Source organism: Vanellus vanellus, assembly GCF_965231255.1.
Source record: "Vanellus vanellus genome assembly, chromosome: 14".
In the NCBI taxonomy this organism is placed as follows: Eukaryota; Metazoa; Chordata; class Aves; order Charadriiformes; family Charadriidae; genus Vanellus; species Vanellus vanellus.
Window position 1 is genome coordinate 14,528,137 of NC_138919.1, and position 13,690 is coordinate 14,541,826.

Sequence of the window (13,690 nt, forward strand, 5' to 3'; positions counted from 1 at the left end):
TCACACTGAAAACTATGCAACTGAGCAGCACCTTCTGAATGCCATAAAATGTACATGATTTCAGTGCGAGCAGGGAAATACTGATATTGCCATTTGGCAGAGTGTGGAAATGCGGCCACAAGAGTCAGATCTCAGAGGGAAGGTGTGAATGAAAAAATAGCACAATTTTTTCTCCTTTTCTTTGCAGGCTAGAGATAAGCTAATGCTTGCGTGTGCATATGCAGTGTCCAAGGTCTGCAGCGTGTCAGGCATGGAGAGCCAGATTATCTTTCTTTCCACCAGTACATTTATGCTTTAATTTGGGAAATGTGGTGGGAACCGATAACATCTTGTTTCTGAGAGACTTTCTGATGATCTTACTGGTGGTATCACGTCTCCGTGTGAGACAATAACTCCTGGCCCCTGCTGCGGTGACAAACGAGGCAATAACAGAGCACTTGGAGTTGCTGTAGGGGCAGAAGCTGTGCAAGGCACCCTTGGCACCCCGGCTGGGAGCTGCCAGCCCTTTTGTTACACAATTAAACTATGCCATAAACTCTTTGGTTCAGTGAGGGGAGGGGCAGGAGGGACTCCTACTCATTGCTTTTTTTCTTGTCTTATTTAACATTTCTTATGTCACCCTGGAATCCTTTGGTCATGTTCCAGAGTCCTTGTGTGAACTAGTGCCATTTAGATGCCTTTTAATGAGCCTGAAAGAGATTGAGGAACTGGTGGCTTTTTTAAAGGGTATTTGCATGCCATTCCTTCACAACTCTCTGATAGTTTCCAAAATCTGTTTAATCTTGTCAGTCGTATGTATTTGCTGTTTGAGGAGGAGCCTCAGAGATATGCATGGCCTCCAAAATGTCCAATAAATACTGGACAGGTTATTGAGTATTTTTAATTTAATGCATTTTGGATATGTTGGCCAGGGAATCTCTTAAGGAGGAGTGCAGAGTGAGCTGTTTCACCAGAAATCCAGAACTGACGACCTGCTGTGTTTTGGTTCTGGAAGAGCTCTACTGGCTTTCAATTCATTGCAGCGTAATACTGTTCTTCAAACAAATCACACACAAACTCGTATGCCTTCTCTGCAGTCAGTTAACTCCTTTCTAACAGTTGAGAGAGCACTGCAGCAGCAAATCTGGGTCACACACCCTACAAAGGACAAACGACTACAGATGACAAGTGCTTGTGTGCTCTCTGTTGCTGAAGAAGAGACTAAAATTAGCTTCCGACTCTTATTCGAATTAAAAATTACCCAAAGGGAATAGAACTAATTCTCAAAAAGAATTAAACCCACACAGTCTCAACCATGTATTACTCTGACTAAAGAACAGAAACACAAAAATAAAAAGGCAGTAGCCAAAGTTTCTGGGAGAAAGGGGATTTCGTTTTCCATAGTGTATCTCAGAAGGGAAATACGAATGAGGTTACTGGGGACCCCAGGCAAGTGTTTGTGTTCTACCCTCCATACAGTGCTGCAGCAGCATCTCTTCACTCTACCATCTCCAAAATATCACAGATTTTAGCTGTGGAGTACTGCCATATAAGCATTTTGTCAAAATAAACCTTAACTAAATGGGTTTTACAAGACCAGTGAATGAAGTGGCGGCTAGCACAACTTTGTGCTGGATCAGCATTTTCTGTAATCATTTATAAAAAGTGATTATAGCAGACCAGAGAGTACGAACATAGCTAAGTTGCTGCCTGATGCCAAATGCTGTCAAGAACACACAAATTTGTTGACACAGTTTTAGATTAAGAAAACAAATCATACGTCTAGCTTAAGAAATACCCTCTATTTAAGGCATATTCTCTCATTTTGCAGCACTGTGCTTATAAATCCTTTGCAGCTTTGGAGATCACCTTCTCCAGCAGAGCAGATGTAGTGATTTTTTTTATATCTCTGACTATTAAGGGTTTTTCTCTAATATTAAATAAATTGTTTTCCTAAGCAACAAGGACTATATGGAGGTGAAGGCAGATCCCATTCTATAGCAGTAAAGCCTTATGTACAGTAGAAGAACAAAATGCAACTAAAATCGATTGTTACAAGTAACTGTGCTCTTCCTTAAGAGAATCTCTGCCCAACATGTCCAAAATACAGTAAATTAAAAATGCTCAATAACCTGTCCAGTATATATTGGCCATTTTGGAAGCCATGCGTCTCTCTGAGGCTCCTCCTCAAACAGAAAGAGTTTTGGTTGCCAAAGTGAACTCTACGGTGAGGTGATGACGGCTGAAAAAGACCCAGAGGTGAAGATGGCACAGCTGCGAGTTTTGCAGCCTCCGTTTCCTCCCCTGTGGGTGGCACCCAGCGATCTGTGTGCCTTGCAGCACTGTCTCTCTGAATGGGAATTGAGGCCTGCAAAGAACAATCTCCTGTTCCATAATCTCCTTTTCCACAGGGTCCTCTCCATTCTGGAGATAGATGGCTTCTTTTCAGCACTTTCTGCAGGGATTTTGCATGTGCCGTCTGGTTTGTCTCAGACTTCTGTAATTTCTGTCCTTGGTGGAGCTGCTTTAGCCACTGTTCTGGTGTAGACAAGTCACTGAAACTTGAATTACCCAGACCCAGAGTCTTTCTCCAAACAATGTCCCATAATTATGACCTGTGGGCATCTATATCCTCAGTCACAGTGATAGAAATGTTAATGGCAAAAACATGGTTGGTAAACAGAAAAAGAGATGTGTGAAGTCCTTGGAGCCTGGCATTCTCAAACAAAATCTGCTTTGTTCTGGGGGACAGATTGGGGTCTGATGTAAAGACAGAAGGATAGATGGGGAAGATGGTACCCATGGTTTTGTTTCTGCTTTAAAATGTTTAGAAGTTGGTGGGTTTTTTGGTTTATTTTGCATTTTAAAAATGCTTTTGTTTACCCTGTTTGCCTTCCAACATTGGATGCCGGGGATCTGTAGAAAAACCTAGACTAATTTGGAGGAGAAGGTTATGTTTGGCTTGAAGGTCCCCTTTTTAGGTCTCTCCAGCAACAGGCTTTACGTTCAACTCGATAGCATTTCTGAATGTGGGTAGTGTCACACAGATAGGGTTTGAATGCTGCAAATGAAAAGTGTGAAAAATTCAGAGGATGTTCTAGGCACCACTAGACAGAACTATATTGATTTAGGAGGAAATCCCAAGGAGGACATAGTTCTTGTCAACTGATTACTTGAAGTTATGGTTATGCTACCCTTGCAGACGTCTATAAATTAAACTGCCAACAGTTGGCATCTGCCACTGTCACAGTGCTATAGGTCATCCTTCCCATAGAATTTAGTCTGATGCCAGAGTGACTGACTTACCGGCCACACAAATAGTGAGGGAGCATTTGGAAGCCAGGACGAAGGCGGACTGTGCATGGGAGATGTGTACATAGCCCCCACATGGAGAAGAGATTGGGGACATAGCATGGGACAGAGGGAAGCAGTGCTCAACTCCCTGGCAAGCAGATATTGAGGGACGGCAGTACAGGAGAAAAAGAGTCCCAGGCAAAAAGTGGTTCCCATGAATGATATTGTGACCTCAATTGTCATGTGCTAAATGTTTTCATGTGCTGGTGGTTCTTTCCACACTGAAATTCTGGACTTCATAGAATTCTGTCTCCAGGTTGCTATTTTTTCTCCCTCAATTCATGTGGAGGTGTTACCTACTAAAACAGAGCAGAGGTCATGTTGATTTGGGGGAGATTTTCCTACCTCACAACTTGCCATTAATGCAGCATCTGAGAAGTTTAAATTGGAATTAGCTGACATTTTCCTACTCTCCTAGGAATTCTGGAGTCTTTGAAGAACAGCCTGTCTATGTGGGCAGAAGCTGTTGAGATTGAGGGATAATTGATTCTGTCTGGAAACCTCTATGCTGATCCCTAAAACCAGGAGGGAAAGTTTGACATTGCTTACGTCAGTGGGGACTTCTTTTTTTTCTTCTATCTTTCTTTTACGGGATAGTTTCAGCTCAGAGTAACTGAAGATGGATTGAAGTATAGTACCTAATTAGGAAGATATGAAAAGATTTCTTTTTCTTTACTTTACAGAAAAGGCCACAGATGGCTCTCTGCAGAGTGAAGACTGGACACTTAACATGGAGATCTGTGACATTATCAACGAGACAGAAGAAGGGTATGTGCTATTTTGGCAAACTTTGAAAGATTCATGAACACAATCTTCATCCAGTCGTACTCAGCATGTGAGGAGGTGCAGTGAGTCTGGGGGCAGATGCTTGTAGTTTGAATGTAGTTTGCATATGAGTTGCTTTTGTTTTCCTGCTTCTTAGACATTTCAGAAAACCACAGTATGATGCAGCACTTTCCGTGGTCAGTCTCTGCTTGGGAGGGCTGGCGTGAAAAATGTATTGCTGGAGAGGGTACCGAGTTTGTACTTCTGGGGTTCTTGTTTTCAGCAGGCGTATCTCTTTGCAGTGCTGCAATGCTATTAATTTCAGCTATTTGAATAGAGAGCTTCTCTGATACATCTCCTTCAGCATCGGAAAAGCTGTGCTGCTTGCAGTTTGCAGGAGAACTGATCACTGGTCTTATGCCCTGGGCCTTTTTCTCAATGGCTGTCAATCTTTCCTGCTTGATCAACGTCTTGCCTTTTTGGAGGCCTCGGGCGTTGCTCTGGTCTTGACTTCTGTGGTATCTTGTCTCCTCACATAATTCTACATGACCCTAGTTTGGTTATCTTCAAGTAATCTGAAGTTAACACACATGCTTATGTCCAGCTGGAAATGGTAAAGGATTCCTTTTCCCACAGTATATGGCATGTGAAAAGTGTCTGAGCTGTCTTTTAAAAATGGTGTGTTTCTCCTTCAGTCCAAAGGATGCCATTCGAGCACTGAAGAAGAGGCTGAACGGAAACAAAAATTACAGAGAGGTCATGCTGGCGCTGACGGTGAGTGGGGGCAGGCTGGAATGCCTCACAAGGGCAGAACCCTTTTCTTTTGTCATTTTCCTTTTCCTGGCACTCTCTTGAATGTACACACTGTTTGCTTTAACAGCCAGTGCTCTGGCCTTTTCTTCTCTCCAATTGCCTCCTCACTTCCTTGGGGAGAGTTGCTGGAAGCTTTGCATAGCATTTTTCAGACTCAATTGATTTCTGCTTTTTTTCTGGGCTCTTATTCATCCCAAGTACTGACTGAGGAAAGCTAAAGTAGCCCAAATGGGTCTGTGTCCCCTCTGGGGCTTTCCCTTCTACTCTCATCTCTCTGTGTCCTGCCGTTTCTCCACTCCAAGACAACAGCTGTGGGCATATCTGCAAGTGAGGATGATGAACTTGCCATATTTTCAGCTTCATAAGTAGCTGATGCACAATTTCCCATGTGAATGGATCTCTGTAGGAGACTCAAATTAATTTATGCTGATCTAATTTCGCTCAATAAAGTGTAAATTATATTCTGTGCATTTAGGCAGCACTGCTAAGGTGTGAGATAATTTGCCAGTGACCTTTCCTACTGATGACTTTAGCTAGGGGTTTCCTGGGTAATGCAGCACTCCTGAACGCGCGGTGCTGGGCAGGCTCTGCGCCGCGGCAGTGTGAGGAATGAGCAGCAGTAACTAGATCGAGTTGTACTGCTGTGGGTAGGTGATCTGTATGATTCTTTCACACAGCTCTTGTTGCATCTCCCTGATGAAGCGTGACTGTACTTTCTGTCTTCTTGCCATTTCCTATCCTGGATTGTCATTTTGACAGATTACCAAAGACCAAACCATGAGATTATCCATTGTGCAGGAAAGAGCGAAATTCATCTGGAATGAGTCCGTGTCATCAGGGCTGATGAAGGTAGCTGAAGTAGGAGAGTAATTACAGACTCCTCAGATATGGAGTCGCAGCGGTTATTAGGCATGGCTGTAAGGAGAAGTGACGCATTGGATTTATCTCCATGCTAATCATGTTCTTCAGAGAAAAACCAACAGCTGTTCTTCCATGGCAGTTGAATGGCAAGTGGAAGGTGCCTCTAGCTAGGTTGCAGGGGGAAAATGTGTCAAAGTATAACCTGTCAGAGCATTCACAAGGGAGGGTTTTGAATGAGTGAAGATCATTCACCTGAATTCCCAACTCTAAAACATGGCTTATAGCTCAGAGCAGAGGGGTCCAGCTGTGTTCCAGGTACATAGAAAATGGTGGAGTGTCACAGCACGCTAATATCTCACTGTGACAGAATGTCCTCTGTCTTACCTGCTCTTGATGTGATGCTGTGTACTTAGCTGTTCAGCTGCGCAGGTTGGAAAGTTCTGCTTTGAAGAAGAAGAAACTTCATATTTCTTTACCTTGAAAACAGGCAAATGTTGATCACAGAAGTGCCCAATATGTTAATGGTGGGTGACGTGCATCTAACTGTGTGTGTAGAAAAGTAAGCTTTTTGGTAAAATTGGGGAAGAAAAGAAGAATTAAAAATGTAATTTCTCCTCTTTTTCTCTCCCTCCCATCAAAAGTTTTAAAATAACATAAACAAACAAACAAACAAACAAAAAACAAAAACAAAAAACAAAATCGGAAGCCAACCACATAAGTGCTGTGTGTGTGATCAAGCTTTGCTCCGACAATGAATGTTTTTTTGTGTGTGTTTAGGTGTTGGAGACCTGTGTGAAGAACTGTGGCCATCGCTTTCATGTCTTAGTGGCAAACCGTGACTTCATAGATGGTGTTCTGGTGAAAATCATCTCGCCCAAGAATAATCCCCCCACTATTGTACAGGATAAAGTACTAGCGCTGATTCAGGTACACAGCTTGTCTCTGCTTCCATATGTTGCTGCCTGAAATAAGGACTGTCTGCTTCAGTGCTACGCATTGCTAAACATGCTGTCATCATTAAAAATGTGGCAAGTTTTTTATATGTAAAAACAAACAATATATCCAGATTGGCAGGGAAGAGCAGACATGCACATGCATAGATATTTTATCCAGGGAGAAATGCCTGGATTCTAGTTAGAGAGGTACCACTCTGCTCTAAAAGAAGGGGATGGCTTTGCAATTTAACAGTCAAATCTAGAAGCTGGAGACCTGCTTCTGTGATGGGCTTGTCATCTGAGGCCAGGAAATTTTAGAGGATCGCACTTTCCCAGTCAGTTGTGGAACACTTACCTTTCTGTGTCTGTTTCCCTGACCATAAAATGGAGCTGTTTCCCTCCATTAGAAAGTGTTCTGAATTCCTTTTAGAGATGGTTATAGAAAAGTAAATTACCATATTGGAGTTAAAATGTTTTTGGTGTCTTTTCTCTGGTTATTGTGCAGTAAAAGTGCACTGTCAAATCCTTGCCTGCAGTGGGGAAGTTCAGACATAGGCTTGTCTGCCACTTCTTCTGCGCAGCATAACAATAAACAGCCATGTTAATTCCACAAAACATTAGCAACACATGAGGAAACATTGGTGCCTGCCTGCAGGAAATCTGACAATTATAGGAAGCTTTATCACTAAGCTCCTACAGGCTATTGCATACACCAGAGACTAAAAGACACTGCGTATTTAAAATGATATAAACCTGCTGCAGTGTTTCTTGTGGGAAGGTACTTACAAATGTGCAGCATAGTTTTCCAGATATACTTCTGATTTTTGTGGCAAAGCACACAGTTGAATTTCTGGTGGTTTATTTGTTATTTGGATGCACAGATAGGAGGAAATCATTAGAGCACAACAATGTAAATAAGTGATTTCCGAAATAGGCTGTGTGGGGGAATTAGGTGGGCATTGCACTGGGGTCTGTGGGGTCCCTTTATTGCTGGTCTCTGATCTCAAGGCTTTTTTAAAAAATAGCACAAAGTTAATGAAATTATTAAAAACAATTCTTGTGCATCTGACTGAGCCCTCGGGTGTCTGCCTGCTTTGGTGGGAGAGCCGATGCATGCAGTGACTGGGAGATGAGGTTAATTAAATACTGTCCCATAAAGAGAAACTGTGCGTGTTTCTGTAGTGTTTGCTCTGCTACTGTGTTTTAGAGAATGTTGGTTACGCTGGGTCCTGGATTTAAGTGGATTCCTGGTCATCAATGCAACTAAGATGGAAGTATTTGTAACATAACCAAAAAGCTGCAGTCATTGCCTCAGTGTATTAAACAGAGCTTTATCTGAGTAGACTTAGTGCAGTACAGCTAAAAGCCTCACTCTGGGTACTAAATGCCTTTTGGTATAAAAAGCCTGAGAATTATGAAAGTTGCCTGTGGGTGGGTTCTGTTAGTGTCTCTTTAGCTGGAGGTGGTAGGGGACTTTGTTTTCCAGATTGCCTGACAGGTTTGGAAAAGTGATTGCAGTCACTCATCTCAGCTGCCCTATGGACATGCACACCCAAAATATCCCGTACTTCATGACCACTTTGCTCAGCTTAGACTTTGCTCTTTAGAGCTCCCTGCAGTTGGAGTTAACTCCATTCCAGGGGGGCTGATCTTTTCAATAGCACTTGGAAGCGTGGAAAAAAGCTGTGCAAGCAGCGTATGTCTCCAACCACACAGCTCTTGTACTCCTGGGCCTTTCCATAGTGAGGATAGAGGAAGCTGCCATCCAATTTCTTATCTAGAGACTTGACTGTTTTGAGATGTTGGGAATCTTGTGTCTCACTTTCTCAACCAATTTCCCAGTGTACATGAATTAGCATGTATTCCATATTGCTTATCATTCCTTCTTCACCTTGCTTAAAGGCCTTGGAAACATTCCTTGTTGCTATGCTTCTGGTAAGATCTTGCATATCACCTCGGGGTTCAAACCACCTTGGTGCCCAGTAGCTGAGCACTGTCATCAAAGATGAAGCATGGGGAAACTTCTAGTGGCACAGCAAATTCTTTGGAGGGTACATGTGTTAAAAAGTGTCTGACACTGGAAAAATTGTCTTGTGATGGTCACTGATTTAGGGGCCAGATTTGCAATGGTATTTAATTAACCTGTTTGGGCACCCTGGGGTGCTAAGTGGGATTTATACAGCAGCGTCCTAAGTATCTACCTTTGATAGTCTGGCCCAAAGCCTTAGAAGATCTGAATTCAGTCTCACCTCTGTCATACACTTGTTCGGACAATGGGCAAGTCTCCTAAGCTCTGCGTGTAGCTCCTTATCTGCAAAGTAGAGCTAATATTACTTTTGCCTAGTTGAAGAGTAAGCTGTCTAGGACAGGGATTGTCTTACAATGCGTGTAGACAGCACTTAGGGCAATAGCGCCCAGTCCTGCTTGTGACCTCTGAGATACGCACTGATAGAGATAATGTTGCCAGCTCAGGCAGAAGAAGAATACAAATAAAAGTGTCTCCTTTCTGCAGGGAAGAAGAGTTGCAGAAGAGACAATATATTAAAAAGGCAAATGAAGAGAGTTCACTGTCATTAGTGCCTACAACAAAATTTATAGGAAGCTAGTGAAAGAGAGGATGCATTAGTGTATCCTCCTGGGCAAACAAGCCTCATTAAAAGTTGGGGGCAGCAACACAGCATACTTTTGCCTCTTAGTTTCTTTTGAGTGATTATTAAAGAGAGCATCCCTTGCCTAACATTTTTCACTCGCAAATAGAGTTGAAGTGGGGAACACCATTATGTAGAAGTATCATTCAGATGACTTCTTATGTAAATTGAAAACGCAGAGAAAGTGCAAGGGTAGAATTACTTGTGCAGTCAATATCTCTGTCAGAATTAGGGACGGTTTGGAAGGTCAGTTCCAAGGAAACAGAATGGCCGTTTGCAGTCAGAGCTGTTTTCTGTTGCTCAAATAGAGCTGTTTGGACTTGCACTGCATCAGAACAGTTGATGCAGTTAATTTACTCTTAACAAAGCTGAGAAGCAAACCCAGAATTGTTAGCTTGCAGCTGATAATGGATTGTCTCCTGGGCACATAGTGGAAATGCTCTTTCTTAGAATTGAACAGAATAGGAATGTAAGTTAAATATTAATATTATTTCTTATCTTGGTTTGCTGCCTTTGATTTCTCTCCTCTCAAATAAGTGGTTAAAAACAGCTTTTAAAGTAAAAATAGTCAAAGAACTAGTGTAAAAGTGATGACTAAATGAATTAAGTTCAGAGCCCACACACACGTCTCGCAGTAGTTCTGGATCCAGCACACTGATACTCTGCCTCACATATGTGGGGGTTTGGGGAATGCTTCGTTTTTAATTGAGTCATAATATTTCAATTTTTCCTTCCCCTAAATTTTTAATACTTGGCTAATTTCCAGCAAAAGTGAAAGGGGGTAGAGGCTTTCAAGATATTATGCTCCTAGCAGCTCCTAGCAGCTCCTAGCTCATGTACAGGAGGCTGGCTAGCGGAGAGAAACACTTAGTACTCCCACTGAAGGAAAAGCTCAAATGTGAATTGAAGCCTTTTTAGACACGAGAGAATTCATGCAGGAGAGATATTATGAGTGTTCTGGCTGTGGGAAATTCTCCCTTTAAACTTGTTCTTTCTGACACACCAGGGTGTCTAAGAGTTGGATATGCTCTGTAAGAACCCAGGCTTCATTAGTTCCGCTGCTCATGGGACTGCATGTTTCACAATATAAGAACCTCAGAAACTACCTTTTTTATTTTAGTTTGGTCCAAATAAAATACCGAAGAAAACTTGACAGCTGTCTTTTTTCTTTGACAACAAATGAGGGTGTTTCACAAAGTAAATTGAGATTACCTAAGATTATTGTATGACTTCATGAATTTTGCTTAGATCTTAGTCTTGCACACAGACTTTTTTTGGTGGATCATTGGCCATAGGATATGCAAGAAAAGATCAGCATGCAATCAGTGCTAAGTAGAGGAGATTGGAAGAGGCTTTAATTTGCATTTACAGATTCTGATGATGTCAGGGGTTAGACATAGCTGCTGCGTGCTGGGTTCCTGTCTACGTTATATTCGAATAAAATGTGTACGTGACTGTCTTAATAGTATTTGCGGGATCTTTTAGACCAGGTCTAATGATACAGCTTCCCTTTGAAGCTGAAATATGCGAAAGCTTTTGTAGTCAGTATCTGAGTTCAGGGTGGAGCTGGAACTTCATTTGGAAGGTTTATGGAAAATCCCTCATGTTTTCCAGGCTTGGGCTGATGCCTTTCGAAGTAGCCCTGATTTAACTGGAGTAGTGCATATTTACGAAGAACTCAAGAGGAAAGGCATAGAGTTTCCCATGGCAGATCTTGATGCTCTGTCTCCAATACACACACCACAGAGGGTAAGATGCAGCATTGTAATTCCGGGGGTATTTTACCGAGACATCTCAATAGTTGGTAACTACGCCTCTTTCCCCTCCTGTTTCTCTGAATTTGGCTCATTTTGTCACTCCTGGAAGGACTTTTTTTAATAGTGAAAGCGCATGTGGGAGAAGCATAATGCAGCTGCATTTGACATGCCAATACGCTAATGGAGTGTCCCCCCCTTGAGTCAAACATCAATCTGAGAAAAGGAGGAGGTTTGTACGCTTGTCTTGTACCACAAAACCACCAGATAAATGCAACTAATTTATTCAGAGAGAGTCCAGCAGGGTATATGATTGAGATTTATTTCTTTTTCTCAAAAGTATGGTTGTTTCTGTTGGTGATAACTCTGAACCAAGGCCTGCTTGTCTTTTAAAGGTGTACAGGGTCTGTATCTCTCACTGATGCCACGGTAATGTGCGATCTTTATACCTTTGAAAAGTTAGGTCTGTAAAGTTGACAGAACTGCTGCTAGGAAGTAACTTAATGATCACAGGTGTTCTGATTATTCACTCTGAAAACTTAACTTAATGAATCTTTGAAGTGGTAAATGCAGGTGATCAAGGACTGAAAGATTACAATTCTTGTGTCAAGATTAATTAAATCCAGAATCTGTGTGTCACATAATTTTTTGTAAGCCTGCAACTTAATTCCTAGTTTAAAATTATTTATAATTCTTTGTCTTTGGCCTTGTTTTTATTTTGCTTCTCATTTTTTCTTGTAAATTGACTTAGATGCATGTGGGTTGGGTCAAAAGATACGGGCACGCATTTTTGTTGCAGCTGTCTGTTTATGGGCTGGCCTGCCAGTCTGTTCTCGTAACTACACTGACCTTTTCCACAAGGTGCAATTATGTTCTATATTTGAATGTATTTGGCCTGAGGTTGCTGACAAAGGAAGTGCTGTCACAATTCAGCTTTTGAACTCCTGTCTTTCTGATGTGGCAGAGTGTTCCTGAAGTTGATCCTGCAGCAAATATGCACAATTCACAGTCTCAGCAAAGGATGAGCACCAGTTCTTATTCTTCATCTTCTCCGACGGCGTATTCTGCTCCTCAGGCCCCAGCTCTGAATGTGACTGGTCCCATCACTGCTAATTCTGAACAGGTATTGGGATGATGATTCTTTTGAGTGAGACTCTTTCAGCAGATCAAACTAGAAACCAATTTGCGAAGGAACTTTCATTTTAACTCTTTTGATTTTGATTGCCTCCTAGATCTGGTTCTGCTTAGGAGCCTTTCCTCCTATTATACTGCAAAATCTAGGCTTTTGATTTGTATGTATGGCGTCCTAATGGCAGCAGTTACGAAACCTCACAATCCGATATACCAGTCCACTCAGCAGTTGTGCAGTAGGATAGCAGTTCTTCTTATTAGCCCCGCTCCTTTAAAGGCACAGAATGTCTTGCAGATGCAGGAAGTCTTTCTAACAAGGAGTTAAGCCTGCATCCCTAAGACCCTTCCAAATGCCCTAATATAGGATCTTATTTTCTCTCTGGAAAAATAATAAATTCAGGGCCAAAGATCCTGCTCAAAAGTTGTACATCTTTCCCCACGCTTGAGTGAGGCACATTTGAGTGAGATCTGGTTTTAGCTGTGTTTTCAATTGCTTCCCTCCCATACAAGCGTAGCACATCTGGGTTTGTGATGATAGCGAGTGGTTCTACACAGTTCTTTTCTTTTTCTGTTGCTTTTCTAAAGTTCTCTCCTGGGTAAACTTTTTATCTTTACTTTTTTTTTCCCTGCTAGGATGTCTGAAGCCTCAGATATCAAGTCAGACAGAAGCAGAGATATCACAAAGTTGGGTTTTGAAAATGATCTGCTTAAACCAAAAGATTGTGCAGTATTTTGCTGTCTTTTCACCCCAATTTAGATTGCCCGGCTGCGCAGTGAACTGGATATTGTTCGTGGGAATACAAAAGTGATGTCTGAAATGCTGACAGAAATGGTACCTGGACAAGAGGATTCCTCAGACCTTGAGTTACTCCAGGTAACAGTTTCCTAGCAAGTATGATTCTGATCCTTTTTGTGCTTGCATTTCTCCGGGGGATGGCTTTTATTGTAGTTCACTTCACTGCCTTGGTTTGCTTGTTTTACAAAATCAATGTGGACTGTGCTTGACCCCGCTTAGTCTCATCACTTGATGTTCTTCATTTGTTAAAGCTTCCAGTGATAACAATTTCCTAACTTGCCTTGAAACTTGTTCTAGTGCTTTCTCCTCTGTGTAGCTGGAATTTTTTCCCAATGTTGAATATAAGGTCTCCATTACCACAAAGCGGCTTAAAATTGTGATAGGCTCTGTAAGCCCTCAGCATTTCTGCTTCTTTTATATCCTTCATCATCGCTTGTACAGTGGCAAAACATTCCCAGTCACTATGCAAGAAAAAAAACACTCCATGTTTCCAGCTGAACTAAATATTGCCAAGGGTCTGTGGATTCTCTGCCGCTTGAAATCTTATATATGAACTAACTGTCTTTCCAGAAGATAGCTTCTCCTGAAGGTTAAGGCAGGCACTCAGGTGAAGTTGCGTGCTGTCCGGAGGGTTAGACTGAGTAATCAGAAGGA

The 13,690-nt window shown here is 42.0% G+C and overlaps 1 protein-coding gene across 1 annotated transcript in view; it reads left to right on the forward strand.

Moving 5' to 3' along the window:
* The window catches only part of TOM1L2 (target of myb1 like 2 membrane trafficking protein), a gene marked incomplete at its 5' end in the record, with an annotated part of 53,262 nt that overhangs the window by 16,182 nt on the left and 23,390 nt on the right, over positions 1 to 13,690 (forward strand). The window contains 6 exons of the mRNA XM_082490357.1: positions 4,017 to 4,101; positions 4,794 to 4,872; positions 6,550 to 6,699; positions 10,970 to 11,104; positions 12,074 to 12,232; positions 12,998 to 13,114. Of these exons, the coding sequence (XP_082346483.1) occupies positions 4,017 to 4,101; positions 4,794 to 4,872; positions 6,550 to 6,699; positions 10,970 to 11,104; positions 12,074 to 12,232; positions 12,998 to 13,114 (725 nt within the window). The remainder of the gene's footprint in view (positions 1 to 4,016; positions 4,102 to 4,793; positions 4,873 to 6,549; positions 6,700 to 10,969; positions 11,105 to 12,073; positions 12,233 to 12,997; positions 13,115 to 13,690) is intronic.